Here is an 18,205-nt window from a genome sequence, read left to right as displayed (position 1 = left end):
AATACACAATAATCTCGTTTGAACAGTTGATATTGAGATATGTCTGCTACTGATGCTCTGTAAAGCCTTCATAACGGCTCTAATCTGAGGCGCTGTTAATTGGTAACTCTAAATGAACTTCTCCTCTGCAGCAGAGGTAAGTTTTGGTCTTGCTTTACTGGGATGGTCTTCATGTGAGCCAGTTTCATCATGGTGCTTGATGGGTTTTGCAAATGCACTTGACAATACTGTTCTTGCAAGAACTATTCCAGAACACCTGACCTTCATGTCTTAAAATAACAACTGACTGTTTTTTGTTGTCATTGCATATGGATTACTTAAGTCCATGTGTGTTATTTCATAGTTTTGAAATCTGCAGTATTGTTCTAGAATGTAGAAAATAAATCCCTAAACAAAAAACATTGAATTAAAAGGTGTGTCCAGACTTTTGACTGGTAGTGTACTTATATAATGGAAACAAGAACAAAGCTTATACTGCATCCCAGTTCGACTACTATCTGTACTAAAAAATATTCGAGATTAGATTAGATTTTGTATGTCACAAATTGTAGTATGTAGAAATGAGTATGCTAAAGGTTCCCGGACGGTCTACTATATCAAGTAGATTTTCAAAGTGTTGATCCAAGCAGCAGACATTGCAGAAATGTGGAAAAATAAATCAGCGGAATGGTAAATTAAATAATATAGTATAAATGATCTAAGAAATAATGAATAAAGAAAATCTGAATGTGATGTAAAGCAACAAGGAGGTTGTTTAGGTTGACAGTGTGTGTAACTAGGTAACAATGGTTTCTTCCTTTAGATGACATGTTAGTAAGTCCCAGTACTTGCATACTGTTTTGTTTTTACACACTCAAGTGTATGTACATGTGTCTCCTAGGGTAAGCAAGGAGAGAAAGGGCCTGATGGCGTCCCTGGTCCACCTGGTCCTGAGGTAAAATTTAAATCAGTATAAAAAAACATCTAAATTAAACAATACTCATTTATTCATGTTGATGTACTTCTTTGCTCTAAAGGAGTATTGATGTAATTGTTTTTAGGGTTTCCCTGGTGATATTGGACCACCTGGACAAAATGGGCCTGAGGGACCAAAGGTGTGTGTGTGTGTGTGTGTGTGTGGTTGGTGTAGATGCACTTTTATATTTTAGAAAACTTTTGTGTGAAGGATACACATTGATATTTAAATACACTCTACCAATACCACAATACCACAGCTATGGCAATTTAAATGTTTGTAAGGCCACTGAATCTCTTGTGTGTATGTATTTGCCCCACAGGGTGCACCTGGAGTGAGGGGGTTACCGGGACCTCGCGGAGCTGCAGGACGAGAGGTGTGTGAGTGTGTGTTTATGAGAGAATGATATATCTATATCTAGATAGATAGATAGATAGATAGATAGATAGATAGATATAGATTGAGAAAGTGTCCCATGTGCTGCAATATACAAATGTAATGATTAGTTTCTTTGTATTTCATTACAAGGGAGATGAGGGCCCACTTGGACTACCTGGACCAACAGGACTGGAGGTGAGCGTCCTATTTCTAACAGCCCAAGCAACTGGTATGTTTAGGTATTTGTGAAAACCTAACCGCGAGGGCATCCAGCAGCAGCTCTTTGGTGCACTCATAAGGTCACTGTGGGGGGAGGCTGAAGGCCTTTGCCTTGCTGACATTCTGCTTGAGGTCTTCATACTCAGTTGGGATGATACACCGTGGGTGTGTCTTGGTGCTTTCTATAGAGGTTTATGCTATTATCAAGGGAGTACTGGGACCAGCAGATCAGCTGCCTATCCAGCAATAACAGCTGAGGGGTTGTTTAGTTCCATCCATGGGAGTAGTAAGCCAAAGTGATAAACAGCAGCCTTATATGCATGCAGTGGAGCCCGCTAGTCATATGTCTGAGTGCGCCTGGTAATAGTGCTATCTCCAGTGGGATGCTTGTCTATAGCTTGAATTCGCAGAGGTTGGGACAGTGAGACTATGGTTATATTGGGATGGTTGTCAGAGAGTCTACATCAATGAAGTTGCCCACCTTCCCTAGAGTAAATCAGTGCTGTGAAGACAAAAACAGTGCTTAATTTTTGCAGTAGCATTTTTCTTGGGGGGGGGAGCATGAAAGCATGCTTGAATCACCATATGTGAGCAGGAGGAAGTGCACTCACTCGCAGTTATGCCGGTCCATTGCTTGGTCCATTGACGGCACAGTGAAAGAATTCAGCATGAGCTGGTCATTAGCTGCTGCAAGTTCTGAGAGCTTTTCTGCTTTTAAGCCCCTCCGTAATGCGGCTTCCAGTGGAACTGTTCTAGCCACTCCCCATGGTGATGCATGATCTGTATATGCTCCTTGGGAAAAGGTAAGGAGTTGCTTGGTCACCTCTTTTCCCACTGGGGGTGATTGAAGACTTGGTTTTAGAAATGGAAAATACACACACACACACACACACACACACACATACACACACACACAAACACACGGAAAAAAACCTGCCATAAATATTATTAGATGTAAAAATTTATTGCAAAGTGCAAATGATCTGAGAATTTCTTATTTTTTCTTAGGGTCTTATGGGGAAAGCCGGTTTTCCTGGCAAGGTCGGTCCTGAAGGAGCTAAGGTTAGAGTTCAAACAGACACACACATGCACACACACACATGCAATGAGGGCACAAATGCACAACTTCACTTTTTTACTCTTTCAGGGGGAACAAGGAGACACAGGAAAGGCTGGTCCAATGGGAGAGAGAGTGAGTGTTATGTGTGACACAAACACCTGTACATTAAAGATGAACTGTTGTTACACCATGTTAAGAATAATTCTAACAGTATACTATTAGTTTTTCACACTGAAAAAGTATTGAGTGCAAAAACATGTGATGCTGTAATTATTCAGTAGCAGTTCTAAAAAAAAAACCTGACTAAATGAATGTGTGACCATTTCCATGGAGCAATGTGGACACAGTGTGGACTCTGTGACATTGTGATGGCATACAATTTTACAATTATTACTTTATGTGTCCAAATACCTGGCTATGTAATGTAGTCAGTCTGCTTTGGAAAATATGTGAGGGTAATTATCATCAAATCTTCTGCCATAATTAAAAACAGTTTTAGGTACTCGTAGCTTGTATTCATAGCTTTTCTAATATCAAATATCAAAGATGTCTAAAAAATAGTGAAAATCAGTTATTCAAGGTGGCATTCTCAGCTGGACACATGTTTTCAGTAAAGGTCTGCAGTCAGAAACTAATCCTGTGTTTGACTTAAGCTTGTAGCTCGAAATTTCTGACCTCTGACTGGAAAAAACTTGTTAATCTTGAGCTTGAAATTTCAGGAAGGTGTCAAGAGTCACATGAGGTCATGAGCATCAAACAGTTAATAAAAGCTCACTTCACTTCTTTCAGCAAGCTTATAATAGTGTGCACTTTGCATCTATCAACACAGACACAATACTTGGGTAAATGTAATAAATACATCATAAACTCATGAGCACTATATTAGCTGGCTAGCTGCTTGCTAACAAAACACACCCTTTCATGGAGGCATTCATGTTTTTTTCATACTATTTGTAGATCAAACTCAAAAACAATGTAATTCTAAAGTAAACTCTTCATTCCAGTTCAACCCAAATGTGCTGTGGGGTTATAAGATCAGGGTTCTGTGCAGGCAACTTGAGTTGTTCCACTCCATCTTTGGCAATCTTAGGTGTTGCTTTGTGCATCGAGCCATTGTCATAGTGCATAGAGCAGTTTCTGGAGGGTGTACATATGGGTGTGATGGTCGGATGTCCACATAATTTGGCTATACTGTATAGTGTATATTTATTGATCTTTTTAAGTGTCCATCACTCATGTATGTTATTTTCCATGAAGAGATTTTCAGTATCGTTTCAAAGCAAGTATAAGAAAACGCATGTTTATTTTGTGGGTCATAATTTGTTACACTTAAAAAATGTAGTCTGTGGAAATTATGTAATTTGTCCACTTAATGGGAAGTTATATGCAGACTGCAGAAGATGCCAAAAATTATAAATGATATGCTTATTAACTGATTTTTATCTTAACTCTTTCACTGCTATGATATTTCACTTTTAATTATGTGTGTGTGTGCGTGTGTGTGTGTGTGTGTTTAGGGTTTGGTTGGCTTTGTAGGACCAGTAGGGGAACCTGGACTGGCGGGAGAAAAGGTGGGTCACTGATTTCCCTAAATCGACAAAGAACTGAATATTTTGAACATGAATCTATAAGAAAATATTGGTGTGTGTGTGTGTGTGTGTGTGTGTGTTTTGTGTTTTTCCCAGGGCGATCGAGGAGAGACAGGATTGCCAGGACCACCAGGCGAAAAAGGATCTACTGTAAGTTTGCATTAAGACAACACATCGATGCTAACAAATACATAAACACACACTACACATGCAGAAAACATGTTATAGGGGAGAGTTGGGAATTTCAATGGCATTGGGAAATCTTTAGTTTGTACACATATAAATTTAAGCAGTCATATTTAGAGAGGATAGAGTTGAATTTGCATGTGGAGTTGTCCACATGTTCAAACAGAATGAATCATTCACAGAAGCAGGACAATAAGAAAAGCAAAGAATACATAAAAGTAATGAATGAAGCGAATGAAGTTCAAGACATAGAAACATTTAAATCGGTGGTATCAATCATGATGTAAACCAACTTAAACACATAGCTAAAATTCCACGATTTCTTCCATGTGAAGTGAAATCCAACACCATTTTCTCTTGAGTGGGCACAGCTAATGTTCAGAGGATTTGTTGATCTAAATGAAACAATTACTCAAAATTCTAGAAAGCTAAGCCTCACAGTCATTGTTCCTGTTAAGCTGAACGTGTATGTGTGATCACTTGCTTCTTATGATGCTCCCATGCAGAGAAAAATGTAAAAAGTCACTGACAGATGATTGCAGTGCAGTTCAGACCAGCTTCAAATACACTTGAATTTCATAACAGCACTATGTCTTTTATTTTTTGTGAAGTTCAAACCTATCTGTTAATACAGAGACATTCTTGCTGCCACCGAAATTCACTTGCAACCATGTTAATTGTTCAACAATTGTGACAAACACTCCATCCTTACCATCAGACACTTATCATCTTGCTATGAGATGTTGTAGCTTATATGAGGTGGTGCTGTGACTATGGAAAGACAAAAGTCTCATGCTGAAAAAAAATGGCAGGGTATATAACTAATATGTGCGCCACTTATATTTTTAGACTGCATGGATGTATTTTAAATTCTTTATTACATTTATAAAGTAGATTTTACAATGTAATAAAGCTGTCTGTGGTTTGAATTACACTATTTCCAAATTACTTCATCAAACATGGCTTCACACTATGTCATTATATGAGTCGTTATATAATCTATAAGTTTTTGCTGTATTTAGCAGTGTGTAGTAGAGCAGATCCAGCCTAATTACCCAAATTAAATTAAACCAGTTTGTCGTCATTATTTAGTTCATTTTGGATGGCTCTATTATATTTATAAAATATTCCACTAAGTCATCAGTACAGTATAATGGAGGAGCTTGCAGAATGTTACTATACAAGCTTTTGGAGAAATCTACTTAAATCTTTTCTTTTATAACTATATTACAGACATCAACAACTGATTTTCATTGATAGCACAAGATTTACTACAGTGTTAGATTCAAGATATAGTAATGACTATCGTAAGGGTTTTTTTTCTCCATAATAGTCTAAATTAGACTACTTAGACTTAATTACATTCTTTTCCATGTGACCCAACAAAAATGGCACGATTCGGCAGATCAGGCAATGAGATATAATGCCTGAGTGTTTTGGATGTGCCATGCTGCTCACTCAGCATTTACTAAAGTTGAATGAATCAAAACAATAAAAGTTTCAGAATTGCTGTGATTTATATTTTGAGAAATTAAGGCAAATACGTTTTTTAGGAAATAATGTGGGCAAGTAAAAAACAAAAATAATACCTGTGGGAAGAGCTGATTGGTCAAGAGTGTCAGAGAGCAGATGGAAGTGGGATTAAATTAAATATCACTGCTCACATATGTATTTTATTTTTTACTTACCTGACTTTTACCAAGTACATTTCTTCTATCTACTGATATATTTTTTGGAGCACGGTCCATTATTCTTGCTATTTTTTGGAAATATGGAATAACTGGATATGGATATGGATAACTATATAACTGGATATGGATATGGATAACTATATAACTGGATATGGATAACTATAATTGTTAGTGCATGTATACATACTTATTTAGCTAAACTATATATACAACAAAATAGCAGTTATTATCTGCTCAGTAGCAAGCTGTATGTAAGTCCCTGCATTGGCCTTGATGTTCTGTGGTTTTCTCAGGTCAATCAATTTAAGAAATGTCCTTTCATGGGTTCATTGGATTGCATTAATTTTTAAATCATTAGTTATAGTTGATTTGCTAATACTATTGTGTTTGCATCTCAGGCTTGTTAGAATATGAAATGAACTCTGTGCATACTGTCTGTCTCAGGGTCATCCAGGGACTCCTGGAGAAGCTGGACCTCCTGGACCACCAGGTTCACCAGTAAGTCCTAAAAAAACATTTTTAAAACCTCCACAAACTTGAATCCTATTCACAATACAATACATTACATTTTGTGTAGGTATGGTTTTTTTGGCACAGGTGCAGTGTGATTTTTATTAGAACCTGAATCAGGATCTTGAAATTAATTTTGAAACACTAGAATATACAATTCATGTTTACAAAAATCTCTCCCATTTCCTGGTTTTGAGAAAATAACCAAAAAGCTGTGTACCTTAAACTCACATATAATAGACAACTAAGGACAATTGTTAATTATTTGTATTGATTAAATGTGTGTGTGTGTGTGTGTGCATATGCTTATCAGATAAACCCTTATTGCTTTGTCATTTAGGGTGCTCGTGGATCACCAGGGCCTGCTGGCACCCGAGGGACTAAGGGAAGACGGGTAAGTTATATCTATGGGTCTCTGTGTGAAGAGTATATTGCTTTCCAAGTCATAAAACTGCAGGATGTGAGAAGAGTGAGTGAGAGAGAGAGAGAGAGAGAGAGAGAGAGAGAGATTTTTGTTGTGGTTATCAGTGCACATGCAACATATAATGTACGTTTATCTTACACATTTTAGTTTTTGAAATCTTTTTCTCATTATGTATTTGATGTACTTATGTTAAATGTTCTGACTCTGTGTGTGTGTGTGTGTGTGTGTGTGTATTTAGGGCCCACGAGGGCCAGATGGTCAGATTGGCGAGGCTGGCATTGAGGGCAAAAAGGTAAGAGATTTTTTTGTACAAAAATACAAATATTATATGTTAAATTCTCACCTGTATGCCAGTAGGTTACTGTGTAAAAAGTATGGCTACTTACATTACAAGCAGTCTTGCTCGTAATCCTGTAAAGAAGACTGTGTTTTTAAACAAAGAATGATATGTATTCATGCATGAGAGCTTTATCTAGGTAAGGTGCTTGTAATTTGTGGGCTTTATGAATGCAGGCTAGATTTCTAGAAACAGTAGGTTTCTAGTAAGGAAAATGTTCAGTATATTGGATATTCAAGATTCAAGATTCTGCACTATTTTAAGGTCGTTGGTTAAAGTTACACAAATTTATGATATTTGACCATGTTAACTACTTTGTACAAAAGCTCAGTGGCAAGAGTCTGATTCTTTCCAATGAAGCACATGTTCAGATGACACTGTGATGGATTTGCTCTAGCATGGATTGCCAGGTTTTATACAAAGTTACACAAAATAGGATTTTCACTAGAGATCTCATTCTTTTGGACTCCACTATGTGTATCAAAGCAACACTGGTGTGAAATTATATTGGAAAAGACAATAATTTAAATCATTTGAAGGTACTTTACTCAGAAAGCTATATTTATCCTAACAGCATGAATGCAATTGACTATTTTGTTTAAAAACATTTAGTTTTACTGGAACAATTTGATTTTTAGCATACAACATGATTTAACTGATTTTGGGTCCTCCTTTGGACTTTCCTCTCCTCACTTCTTCTTTCTTAACTTTTTCTTTTTCTGTCTGTCCTCTTTTGTCATGTCCTGGCCTAGGGTCCTGTTGGTCCCCCTGGAAAAGTCGGGTTTCCTGGAGAGCAGGTAAAAGCTATATAGCAGCATGATATACATTTATATACATTATAGTATATTTGAATCATATACTACAAGTACTTTCTCTAATGTTTCTTTTTCACTTTTATTTTGTTTTACTTCATTAAAATGTAATCTACCATGGTTTAAAATCTTTCAGCATATATGTTTTTTTAATATTGTTAAATCTCTGCAGGGAAAGATTGGCGAGCCGGGGGAGACAGGGCCAAAAGGATTTTCGGTGTGTTCCATCTCATTTATTAAGTGACAGCTATTTCAGCAGATATTAACAGCTAAAATCATAGGTCCATAAAATAGTGCAGTATTATAAAAAGCCAGAAATCTGGATCATGTCAAGTAAAATGGACTGGATAATAGGCTGTTTTAATTCTTACAGTTATTAGAAGTAATATCAGATACTGGTTGGTAACGACAACAATTAACACTGTTGTTGAGTTACCATTTGAATAAAATACACTTCATGGCCAGAAGTATGCGGACATCTGGCCAAGACACCTAATTTGATCTTCCTTCAAATTTGTCATGTTAGAAGCATACAATTGTCTAGGATTTCTTTGTATCCTGTAGCATTAATACTTCCCTTCACTAAAAATAATGGGCCCAAACCTGTTCCATCATGCCTCTGTGTGGTAATAGTAAGCTAAGGGCATGTTTTGCCAAAATTGGTGTGGAAGAAAACAAGTGGTTGGATAAATTATAACGTAGACTGTGTGCCAGGCCTCCTTTCCCAAAATCAGTAGCTGACCTCACAGTGATGTTGGGAATTGAATGGGCAAATCCCCAAAATCTAGTGGAAAATCTTCCCAGAAGAGGATGTTATAACAGGAAGGGATGTTAATTAATCAAACAGTTTAGATAGACAGATAGATACTTTAGAGATCCCACGTGGTTTAACCATATTTTTGTTACACTAAATATTAGAAGATTCTAGAAAAAATATTGTTACCACCTCCAAAGCGTAGTCATGTTAAAGGTAGACCTGTGCCAATAACACAGTTCTATATTACAGTCAGTGGTTTACCACAATATTACACAATTGATTGCAGTGTTTTTGAACATTATAAGCACCTTTGCCTAAAAAGAAAATGCCCTTCCATTATGAGATTTCCTTTCTATGTGCCTTCCAAAAAAAAAAAAACAAATGCACCTGAATGGCATGCAAGTGTAACATGCAGCTTGATAAGATAGGTGTGCAAGCTCAGTATTAGCTTTACTGAAACAAGTCCATAAATCATTGCAATTATCCATGGCACAGTTCACCACACAGGCAGAACCAGAGACTACGCACAATCATAGTGCAAAACAGGCTGAGATTAAAATCTGAATACAGAGCAGTACAAGGAACTTGGAAAACATATAAACAAGTTCAGACTGTCATCATGAATGTGTTATAAAACTGTATAAGTACACAAAGAAGCAGCATGGTTTCAATAATTTGTGTTAAATAAGGAACAGGTGGGCGCATTCAAGGAAAGTATAACAATGACTATGCGGAAACAGGAGCAAAACAGAAACCAAAATGCAAACCATGATAAAAAATGTTTCGAATATTGTTGAACTTTTATTAGAATATTTTAGAATATTGTATTTACTTTATATGTCTCCACAGGGAATTCAAGGTCCGTCAGGAGCTCCAGGAGAAAAAGGGATTGCAGGAGAGCCAGTGAGTGAAATTACAGCTAAATTAAACGTTCATTATTAAACATAAACATTAATAATTAAACATAAAATAAGATCCTACTGCCTCACCTATTTACTTATTTAGCACAGTTTAGCAGTTTCATGCTAGTAAACACAATTTTACTCCTCTTAACTTGGTATGTGTTAGCATGTACAGTATGTGTTTGCATGTGTGTTTAAAACATTTTCTGATCAATATATATATATATTTTTTTTTAAATAAGGGACCCCCAGGGATACCAGGAACAATAGGGCCTCTTGGAAACATAGGTCCAAAGGTAAATCTCCATAACATATTCACATACACTAATGTTTCCAGTTAGTTTGATGCACTGCATTTAAGATTTAAGAAATTTTGGAGCAAATTAAGGACTCGCATCATTACATATACAACCATAACTACATACCTGAATACATAAACCAAGACTAGTTTCCTTCAGAGACCAAATCAACATTCTCTTTCCGCTTATTTTTGCCAGAGCTGAGAACAAGTCATTCCTAAAAGAAATATATATATACTATATGCTTCTAATGTAGGTATTGTATGCACTGATCAGCCATAATATTAGAACCACTAAAAGATGAAGTGAATAGCATTCAATATCTTGTAACAATGGTAGTATATATTAGGCAGTAAGGAAACAGTCAGTTCTAAAAGTTAATGTGTTGGAAGCAGGAAAATGAACAAGGATAATGTGAGAAACTGCTTCCTCAGTACAAATCAATCCATTTCTGCCTTCCAATCATTGTCTCTCACTGTTCCTCTTCCTCAGGGTCCACCAGGAAAAGTAGGAGACATGGGAGTCCCTGGTGAACCAGGAGAGAAGGTAGAATGATCACTATCAAAACAGACCTGGATAAAATGTTTAAAGACAACGAATAAAGATTTTTTTTCCTAAAACGTTTGGCGGTTGGCTAATGTTAACCTGTGACAGCCAGGCTCCGCCACTATTAATATTCGAGTTAGTGTTTGTTGATCATATTGAACATTCTGTGTTCATATTATAATTGTTCTAATGTTGAATTCTTACTAAAAATACATTTCTGAAACTCATATTTTGTTATATTTGTTTATATTTGTTTGCTCTAGGGCGCACTGGGAGCTGAAGGGAATGCCGGAGCTCCAGGCGTTGTTGGACCCAGGGTGTGTGTGACCTTTGATCATGCATACAGTGGTGTCCAGAAGTCTGAGACCACATTCAAAATCTGGGATTTTTATTTCTATTTAAAACTGGAAATCAAAAAAAGAAAGCATTTAACATTAAGTAGACAACCTTGTCCAGAGCTCAGGGACCCAGCAGCAGCAGCTTGGTGGACCTGGAATTCAAACTCACATCCTTCCAATCAATAGCTCAACACCTTAACCAGTAGCCTACCACATCCACCAAGATGTGCCAGCATTTCTAGGTCACTAGACAACATGCTGATGGATTTGAGTTAAAATGGATCACCAGCACATAAATGTTGTGTCAGCTCAAGTTCACACTGTCATTAATGCAAAAAGAAGACATACAAAATAGTCATAAAACTCAGACATATTCTAATGTTCACTCCAGGTGTTGCTGATAATTTGTAATGCAAAACTTTGTGGAGCAAAAACATTTTCACTTATGGTCTCAGAATTTTGGACCCCACTATATATGGATGTTATGTGTGAGAGCATTTTTTTGTAAAGATAATTAATAGTATGTATGTATATATGTATGTATGTATATATGCGTGTGTGTTTAGGGAGAGCCAGGTTTAGAGGGTGAACACGGTCCTGCTGGTCCTGATGGTGCTAAGGTACGAGTATCCCATTAAACTCAAATGAAATGTGTCCTCTGTTGGGTTTTGTTATGAAGTCTATGTCTGATTATTATACATTACTTCCCTGAAAGCCTGTATATCGATTCCATATATGATGAATGACTGCAATGTCATCAGCACAGTTTTACAGGGTCTTTTGAGGTGCACTTACTTGCATACACAGTATGTCACAGTGTAGGTGAAATTTGTTGACCACAGTGATGTCGATGCCAAAAATGAAACCTTATACTGATTGAATTTTTAGCCTTTGGAAGACAGGGGTGGCTTCGCTCTATTAGCCCATTGTTATGATCTGCCCAGCTGGATATCTGTGTTATAGAATATGCCTAATATCCTTTAGTCTTTCCCCTTTCCCATAGTATTAGTGATTATTACTCTTCACAGAATTTCAGGTTCAACAAAAGCATCAGATTTATTGAAGGATGACTGAAGGTTTGAGGTTTTGTCTAGTAATCAAGCAATGTGTGATATGTTTTAATGAAAGAATATATACTAATTATATAATCAGCCAACATTATATTTCTTCATAATTTTCCATTTTACTTGTAATCACCAGTCAAATATCACCACATACAGTATCCAGTAGTCTAATCTCTAGAATATTTTGATTATAAATTTACAGTCCCCTCTGAAAGACCAGCTCTTTTGTTTTAGCTGACACATCTGGGTGTTAATATGAGACAATAAATCAGAATTCCAGCTTTAATTTCCGGTGTTTTATTTCAATGTGTTAAACAATGTTTTTGGCAGGGGGGGATTCTCCATTTAGTTTTCTCTTCAGGAAGTGAAATGTATGCTCAGTTAGATTAACTTTCCACTTTTTCCCATGATGAAGTCCTTTGTTGTGTTGGTAGTGTGTTTTGGGACATTGTCTTGCTGTCTATTTCTCTGTAAATTGTAAATTTCCATAGATGCTGAATTCATTCTGCTGCTACCATCCTAAGTTACATCATCAGTAAAGATTAGTGAATTTGTTAAGAAGCAGCTCAGCTTCAAAATGCCTTGAGCTTCTCCCATAGACAGCTCTCTGGTCCTCATGGTGGTTTATCCTTTTTAAAATAAACTGCAGTCTTCACGTGTAACCTAGGTCACATACAAACAGTAGACATTCAGAGCTATTAATTGTTTAAACAAATCAGCCTAACAAGGCACATTTAGTATTTTTGCTTAAGTGGGATCAAACTAAGGTGTTTAATATTTAAACACATCTAAATGGATATATCCTGAAATAAATGCTGTAATTCTGATCCATCATCTCATATTCATCATACAGCAAAAACAAACAAATTGCTGTTCCAATATATAGATGATTTTCTTCTCACAGAAGAAACTTCTCCCAGTTTATTATCCCAATCTTTGTCCCCAGAAGAGTATGTATACTGTCCTAGTATAGATTCTGTCATGTTTATTATAATATTATTAGCATTAGCAAAATTCCTTTCATTAAACAGGGTGAAAAGGGTGACATGGGGCCAGAGGGTGAACCTGGTATCAGGGGTGACCCAGGGATTAAAGGCAAAGAGGGACCACCAGGAGACCCTGGACTCACTGGAGTCAGAGTGAGTATGCTACTTTGCACGGGCACACAAATTTAACAAGAAGTGCGGTCAAATAAATGGCTTCAATGACAAGCATTACTATTAACAAATAAGATATTATTTATTTACTAGTTTTCATGTGTAAGATGTTGCTTGGCTTACAAATGATTTAAGAAAAATCTTTCAGTAAAATTTTACTTATAAATAAAAAGTACAAATAAATTAAAAATGTTTAAGCAACCAAGTGTCTCTCTGTAAGCTTCTGTTGCTGTACATTCTCTACTTAAAATGTATCCATGGATTGGGCCAGGAAAACAAATGATGCTAATACCAATACTTAACTCGTTACTGTTTTTTTTTTAATAAAAAGCACAGAAGCATAAATAATTAGTAACAATTTTAATGTTCTGTTAATGATAATTACCTGTATGTTTATGTGTGTGTGTCCATGTTATTTTGTGTTCAGGGTCCTGAAGGAAAGCCAGGGAAAATGGGTGAGATGGGAAAGCCTGGTCTCAAGGTTAGTCAGTCAAGTCCCCAAATATAATTGTTTCTGACCCAGGGGGAAAAAACAACATTATTTCCCCCCCTAATTTAGTGCCTAGTTCCTGTCCTGTAGTGTTCATGCAACGCAGCACAAGCTGTAAATGATCACTGGGTAAAAGACAATGACAGAATGTACTGCTCTACAATGGCAAAGCATGTTACAGTAACTGCTGTCAGGGTCAAATTTGTTTAACGAATCAATAACGTTATTTATCTTGTGACAATCTGATCATGTTGTGTCTTGGAGGTGGGGAAAAAAAATGTGTGAAAATCATGCAGGTTTGTTTAGTTGTATTTACAGCAGTTCTGTGGACTTTTCACTGACCCAAATGGAAATTTTTCAAACCTCAATCTTTTACACTTTATTTTCTACTGTTTTACTGGGTGTTAATGATCTCAAAAATAGATGAGTACAAACCCAATTTCTAGAAATGTTGAATGTTGAAAAATGCCTTTGAATTGGCTGACAGTTCTCTCACAAAGTTTGGCACTAAGGCATTGGCAGATGCTCCTTTTATACCCAGCTTGATTCCCTCATCTGTTACCAGTTAACCCAGTTAACTTGCTAATTGTACAACCTTCAGAACATTATAACACTATAACATTTTCAGTTTTATTTTGCCTCTGTTCCAACTTTTTTAGTGCATTACAGGCATCAATTTCTGAATTTGTTTATATTTTACAAATAGAATTAAGTTAGGATCCAAAAGATGTCTCCTCTACCATGAACCATTTCATGAGTTACAATAATTATTACGGAAAAGTAAAAGGGTTTAATTATAGTAGGAAGGCAGGTGACGCCTAGTGTGGGAAGAGTATGTTTCATTTCTGTTTAATGTATGGTGTTGTAAATGTTATGAACAAGTTGTTGAAATATTTGTTTCTATCTTTCATCTTATATACACTATATGGCTCATTGGATGTGAAGACCTGACCATGACATCATGCTTCTATAAAATCCTCCACGGTTTTGGCATTCCACTAGGTTTTGTTGTTGCTGTGAGGATTTAAAGTGGTCAGGCCACTTGAGTACTTTCCAGCCATTCTTGGGTTACCATGCCAGAACATTTCATACAATTATTTGACTTCAACTTTGTGGCTAAAGTTTAGGGAATACCCACACAGGGTGTCATGCTCTGGCATCCACATACTTTTCATCATTTAGTGTTTTTTGTTTCCTTGTTGTTACAATTTGTTGGTCTTTTATGAATTATTGTAATGTATTTAACTGTATTTATCTGTTCCTTATAGGGGGCAAAGGGCAACATGGGACACCTGGGTGAGACAGGAACAGTAGGGAAACCTGGACCAGTAGGAACCATTGGACCAAAAGGCTCAAGAGGAACTACTGGACCAGCGGTATGCACATAAAGAAACTAATAAGAAATGTATTTCGGTCGGATGGATTTTCTCAGCCCTCAGCCAAACTGAATGTATAATAAAGTAGATTATTTTGGTCTGGGTTGTGTAGGGGGTTTCAATTCACTTATTTTTACAAGCTGAAATTGAAACACAAAGACTTTCGAGAAACTTTACCCTCAAGAGGTCATTCAGGGATCAGTCAATTATACAAAGCATGCAAGATCTATAACAAGCTGCAGAATCTGCAAGTTTGCAATCTGACTGGATTTCCTCACTTCCATGTATGCCTGTTTCCAGCAAGAAAAAAATGAATAAGCTTTTCAGAGGATAATATTGTCACTTTAAAAAAATTGTCTCTGATTTTTTTTTTTAGAGTTTTGTTTACAGCAGATGAGTGATGAGTGCGAGAGATTTCACAATTGCCATTTTTTCTCAACCTCCATGTAATCCACTGTAATTTAGTGAGACATTTTTGGACATGTTTGGTGACAATGGAATGCTTATAAAAGTTTTGCTTTTTAGAAAAGTGCAGAGTGAAGATGATCACTATTCTTCACTATTCACTATTATTATTCCCTATTTTATTTCCTGACCAAAGGCATGATAAACCAATACAGAGGACCGAGTGCTATCAATAATAATAAGTTGGCTATGTGTGGCTGCACAGTCATCACACAAGAAGGTCTTGATTTTCTACCTCCAAAGCTCCAGCAATTCCAAACAACCTCCTCATCTCTAATGTTACCAATCTTTATTTTATGTGTTCTAAAGAGACATATGTAGATTTACTAAAAGAAAAAAAAAAAGATAAATAAATCTAAATCTGACAGATGAAATTATCTTCTTCAGGGTGCTCCAGGACGGATGGGACAACAAGGGGATCCAGGTCTAGCAGGGTATGAGGTGAGGATGATGATAAATTCTTAGACACACCTGATGCACCTGACACAGTTTTAACGGAGAATATGGAGGAGCAGAATGGAGTTTCAGATATGGAAAAAGTCTGGTCGATCTCTCTTTTCTCTCTCCCTATCTATATAACTCTCTATAGGGTCACCAGGGGCCACAGGGTCCTATAGGGCCTCCAGGACCAAAAGGTGGAAAGGTAAAATCACACTTCCTCTGGGTATCTGTGTCTTTTGTATTCACACTAATGTTCAACTTTACTAGAGCAAAATGTATACATTTTGTTCACATACATTTCTGGGCATATTCAACTATGAGGAATTTTCACTTTTAACTTTTAATCTTTTTTCACTTTTATTTTACAACACACACACACACACACAAAATCTCATCTAATATAAGTTTTTTTGTTGTTTAGGGCGAACAGGGAGATGATGGGAAAATAACAGGTCCTCCTGGTCCCCCTGGACTTCGGGTGAGTTCATCTTTTTGTCTCTAGCACACTCTGTTTTTCTCAAATTTATTGTGTTTGCAGTATTCAGTAAACTTTAATAATGTGTGTGTGTGTGTTTGCTAGGGTCGCACTGGTGACCGAGGTGACCGAGGAGAACCAGGAGATCCGGGATACCCAGTGAGTTAATATAAGGGCTAGATTTGACCTTTGATCCTTTTGGTCCTCATAACTGTCACACATAACACACACATATACATAAAAACATAGCAAAATATTGTCACTTTTAAGTTGTGAAAAAACCCAAAAAGCTGACAGAGATCCTGGAGACTCCTTCCAAAAGTAAAAAAACATGATCAGATTGAAGAGTTCAACAGCACGATGGTGCAACGATAAATAAGGACACCGCTAAATACTTTCTCTTTTTTTTTGTTTTATTTGCAAGCTACTCGGCTGCCTAAAGCCATTTTTCTTTGGTTTTAAACCGACATAAACATGACGTAAAAGCAGTGCATTATGGGAAATCACATGGCCAATGACATTATACTGTATAGCAATAATAGCATTTATCAAGAAATCCTTCAAGAAATACTTAAAATGCTTAGAATTTGAGTGCAGTCTACATATCTTGCAAATTAGTTTGATTCAACTGCCAAAATTTCTACAAACTACCCACATGTCAAATATACAAAAATGTAAAGATTTTCATAATTTCTTGTGTTCACTTGTGATGTTTTGATGCCCAGGGTCAGCCAGGGGTAGATGGACTTCGAGGCAAAGTTGGAGCACCTGGATTACCTGTGAGCAAATAAACACACACATACACACAGACTTTCTACTTTCTACCTCTCTCTCTCTCTCTCCTCTCTCTCTCTCTCTCTCTCTCTCTCAGGTGTGTTGATATTTTATATATTTTAGGGTCACCCTGGACCTCGTGGACAACAAGGCCCCAAAGGATCAAAAGGGGAGCAGGTATTGAATCTAAACACGTGGAAAAATAATGTGTCAAACTCAATTACTGTGTGACAGATATGACAGTAGGAGGTGTTTTAACATCTTTTCCTTTTTCTTTTCCTAAAGGGTCAAAAAGGTAAACAGGGTCAACAAGGAGAACGTGGAAGTAGAGGATCACCAGTAAGAACAGCATAAGTTTTCTTCCTCTTACTGTATTCATCATTGTTTCTGTCAAACACAAAACAATTGTGTAACTGCATGAAAAGTGAAATAATTTTTACATTAAAGAAAAGAGTTTTTCTAAACAGCAATCTTTCAGTCAATTGTCACATTTGATTATCAATAAAAAACCTGATATCTGTTTGGAGAATTATGGGTTTTCTGGGTGTTTGGATTCTTGCAAGGTTTCATCATTATATAAATCTCATCATCTCTCTCTCTCTCTCTCTCTCTCTCTCTCAAAGGGAGTGGTTGGCTTGCCAGGTCCGAGGGGTGTGATTGGTCGAGAGGGCCGGGAGGGCATTCCTGGTGTAGATGGCATTCCAGGGAAGGATGGAACTAAAGGAATACAAGTGGGCCTGATTTTCTTCTTCTTCTTTTCTTTTTTGTCTGTTAAATAACATGTACTTAGCATATTTTGTCTAAAATAAAACATTTTGAAAAACAAAATACAATCTACCAATATATACAGTGTATATAGAGTGTACTAGTTGCATAGGTACACCATGTGTGTGAGTAAAGCATGACTGAAAACGACATCTTTCTGCTCCCTTTTTCTCTCTCATTTTCCACTTTATCTCT

The 18,205-nt window shown here is 36.7% G+C and overlaps 1 protein-coding gene across 1 annotated transcript in view; it reads left to right on the top strand.

The window, feature by feature from the left end:
* Positions 1-18,205, top strand: part of col27a1a (collagen, type XXVII, alpha 1a) — a 67,934-nt gene that overhangs the window by 36,640 nt on the left and 13,089 nt on the right. The window contains exons 19-47 of the mRNA XM_058416175.1: positions 881-934; positions 1,041-1,094; positions 1,278-1,331; positions 1,484-1,528; positions 2,561-2,614; positions 2,700-2,744; positions 4,130-4,183; positions 4,298-4,351; positions 6,523-6,576; positions 6,929-6,982; positions 7,251-7,304; positions 8,102-8,146; positions 8,334-8,378; positions 9,768-9,821; positions 10,063-10,116; positions 10,612-10,665; positions 10,929-10,982; positions 11,570-11,623; positions 13,099-13,206; positions 13,652-13,705; positions 14,983-15,090; positions 15,943-15,996; positions 16,145-16,198; positions 16,418-16,474; positions 16,577-16,630; positions 17,197-17,250; positions 17,369-17,422; positions 17,531-17,584; positions 17,869-17,976. Of these exons, the coding sequence (XP_058272158.1) occupies positions 881-934; positions 1,041-1,094; positions 1,278-1,331; positions 1,484-1,528; positions 2,561-2,614; positions 2,700-2,744; positions 4,130-4,183; positions 4,298-4,351; positions 6,523-6,576; positions 6,929-6,982; positions 7,251-7,304; positions 8,102-8,146; positions 8,334-8,378; positions 9,768-9,821; positions 10,063-10,116; positions 10,612-10,665; positions 10,929-10,982; positions 11,570-11,623; positions 13,099-13,206; positions 13,652-13,705; positions 14,983-15,090; positions 15,943-15,996; positions 16,145-16,198; positions 16,418-16,474; positions 16,577-16,630; positions 17,197-17,250; positions 17,369-17,422; positions 17,531-17,584; positions 17,869-17,976 (1,695 nt within the window). The remainder of the gene's footprint in view (positions 1-880; positions 935-1,040; positions 1,095-1,277; positions 1,332-1,483; positions 1,529-2,560; positions 2,615-2,699; positions 2,745-4,129; positions 4,184-4,297; positions 4,352-6,522; positions 6,577-6,928; positions 6,983-7,250; positions 7,305-8,101; positions 8,147-8,333; positions 8,379-9,767; positions 9,822-10,062; positions 10,117-10,611; positions 10,666-10,928; positions 10,983-11,569; positions 11,624-13,098; positions 13,207-13,651; positions 13,706-14,982; positions 15,091-15,942; positions 15,997-16,144; positions 16,199-16,417; positions 16,475-16,576; positions 16,631-17,196; positions 17,251-17,368; positions 17,423-17,530; positions 17,585-17,868; positions 17,977-18,205) is intronic.

The sequence above is a fragment of the Hemibagrus wyckioides genome, linkage group LG18 (genome assembly GCF_019097595.1).
Source record: "Hemibagrus wyckioides isolate EC202008001 linkage group LG18, SWU_Hwy_1.0, whole genome shotgun sequence".
Classification (NCBI taxonomy): Eukaryota; Metazoa; Chordata; class Actinopteri; order Siluriformes; family Bagridae; genus Hemibagrus; species Hemibagrus wyckioides.
The sequence above is the reverse complement of the archived record's forward strand: the minus strand, read 5'-3'. Positions and strand labels throughout refer to the sequence as shown.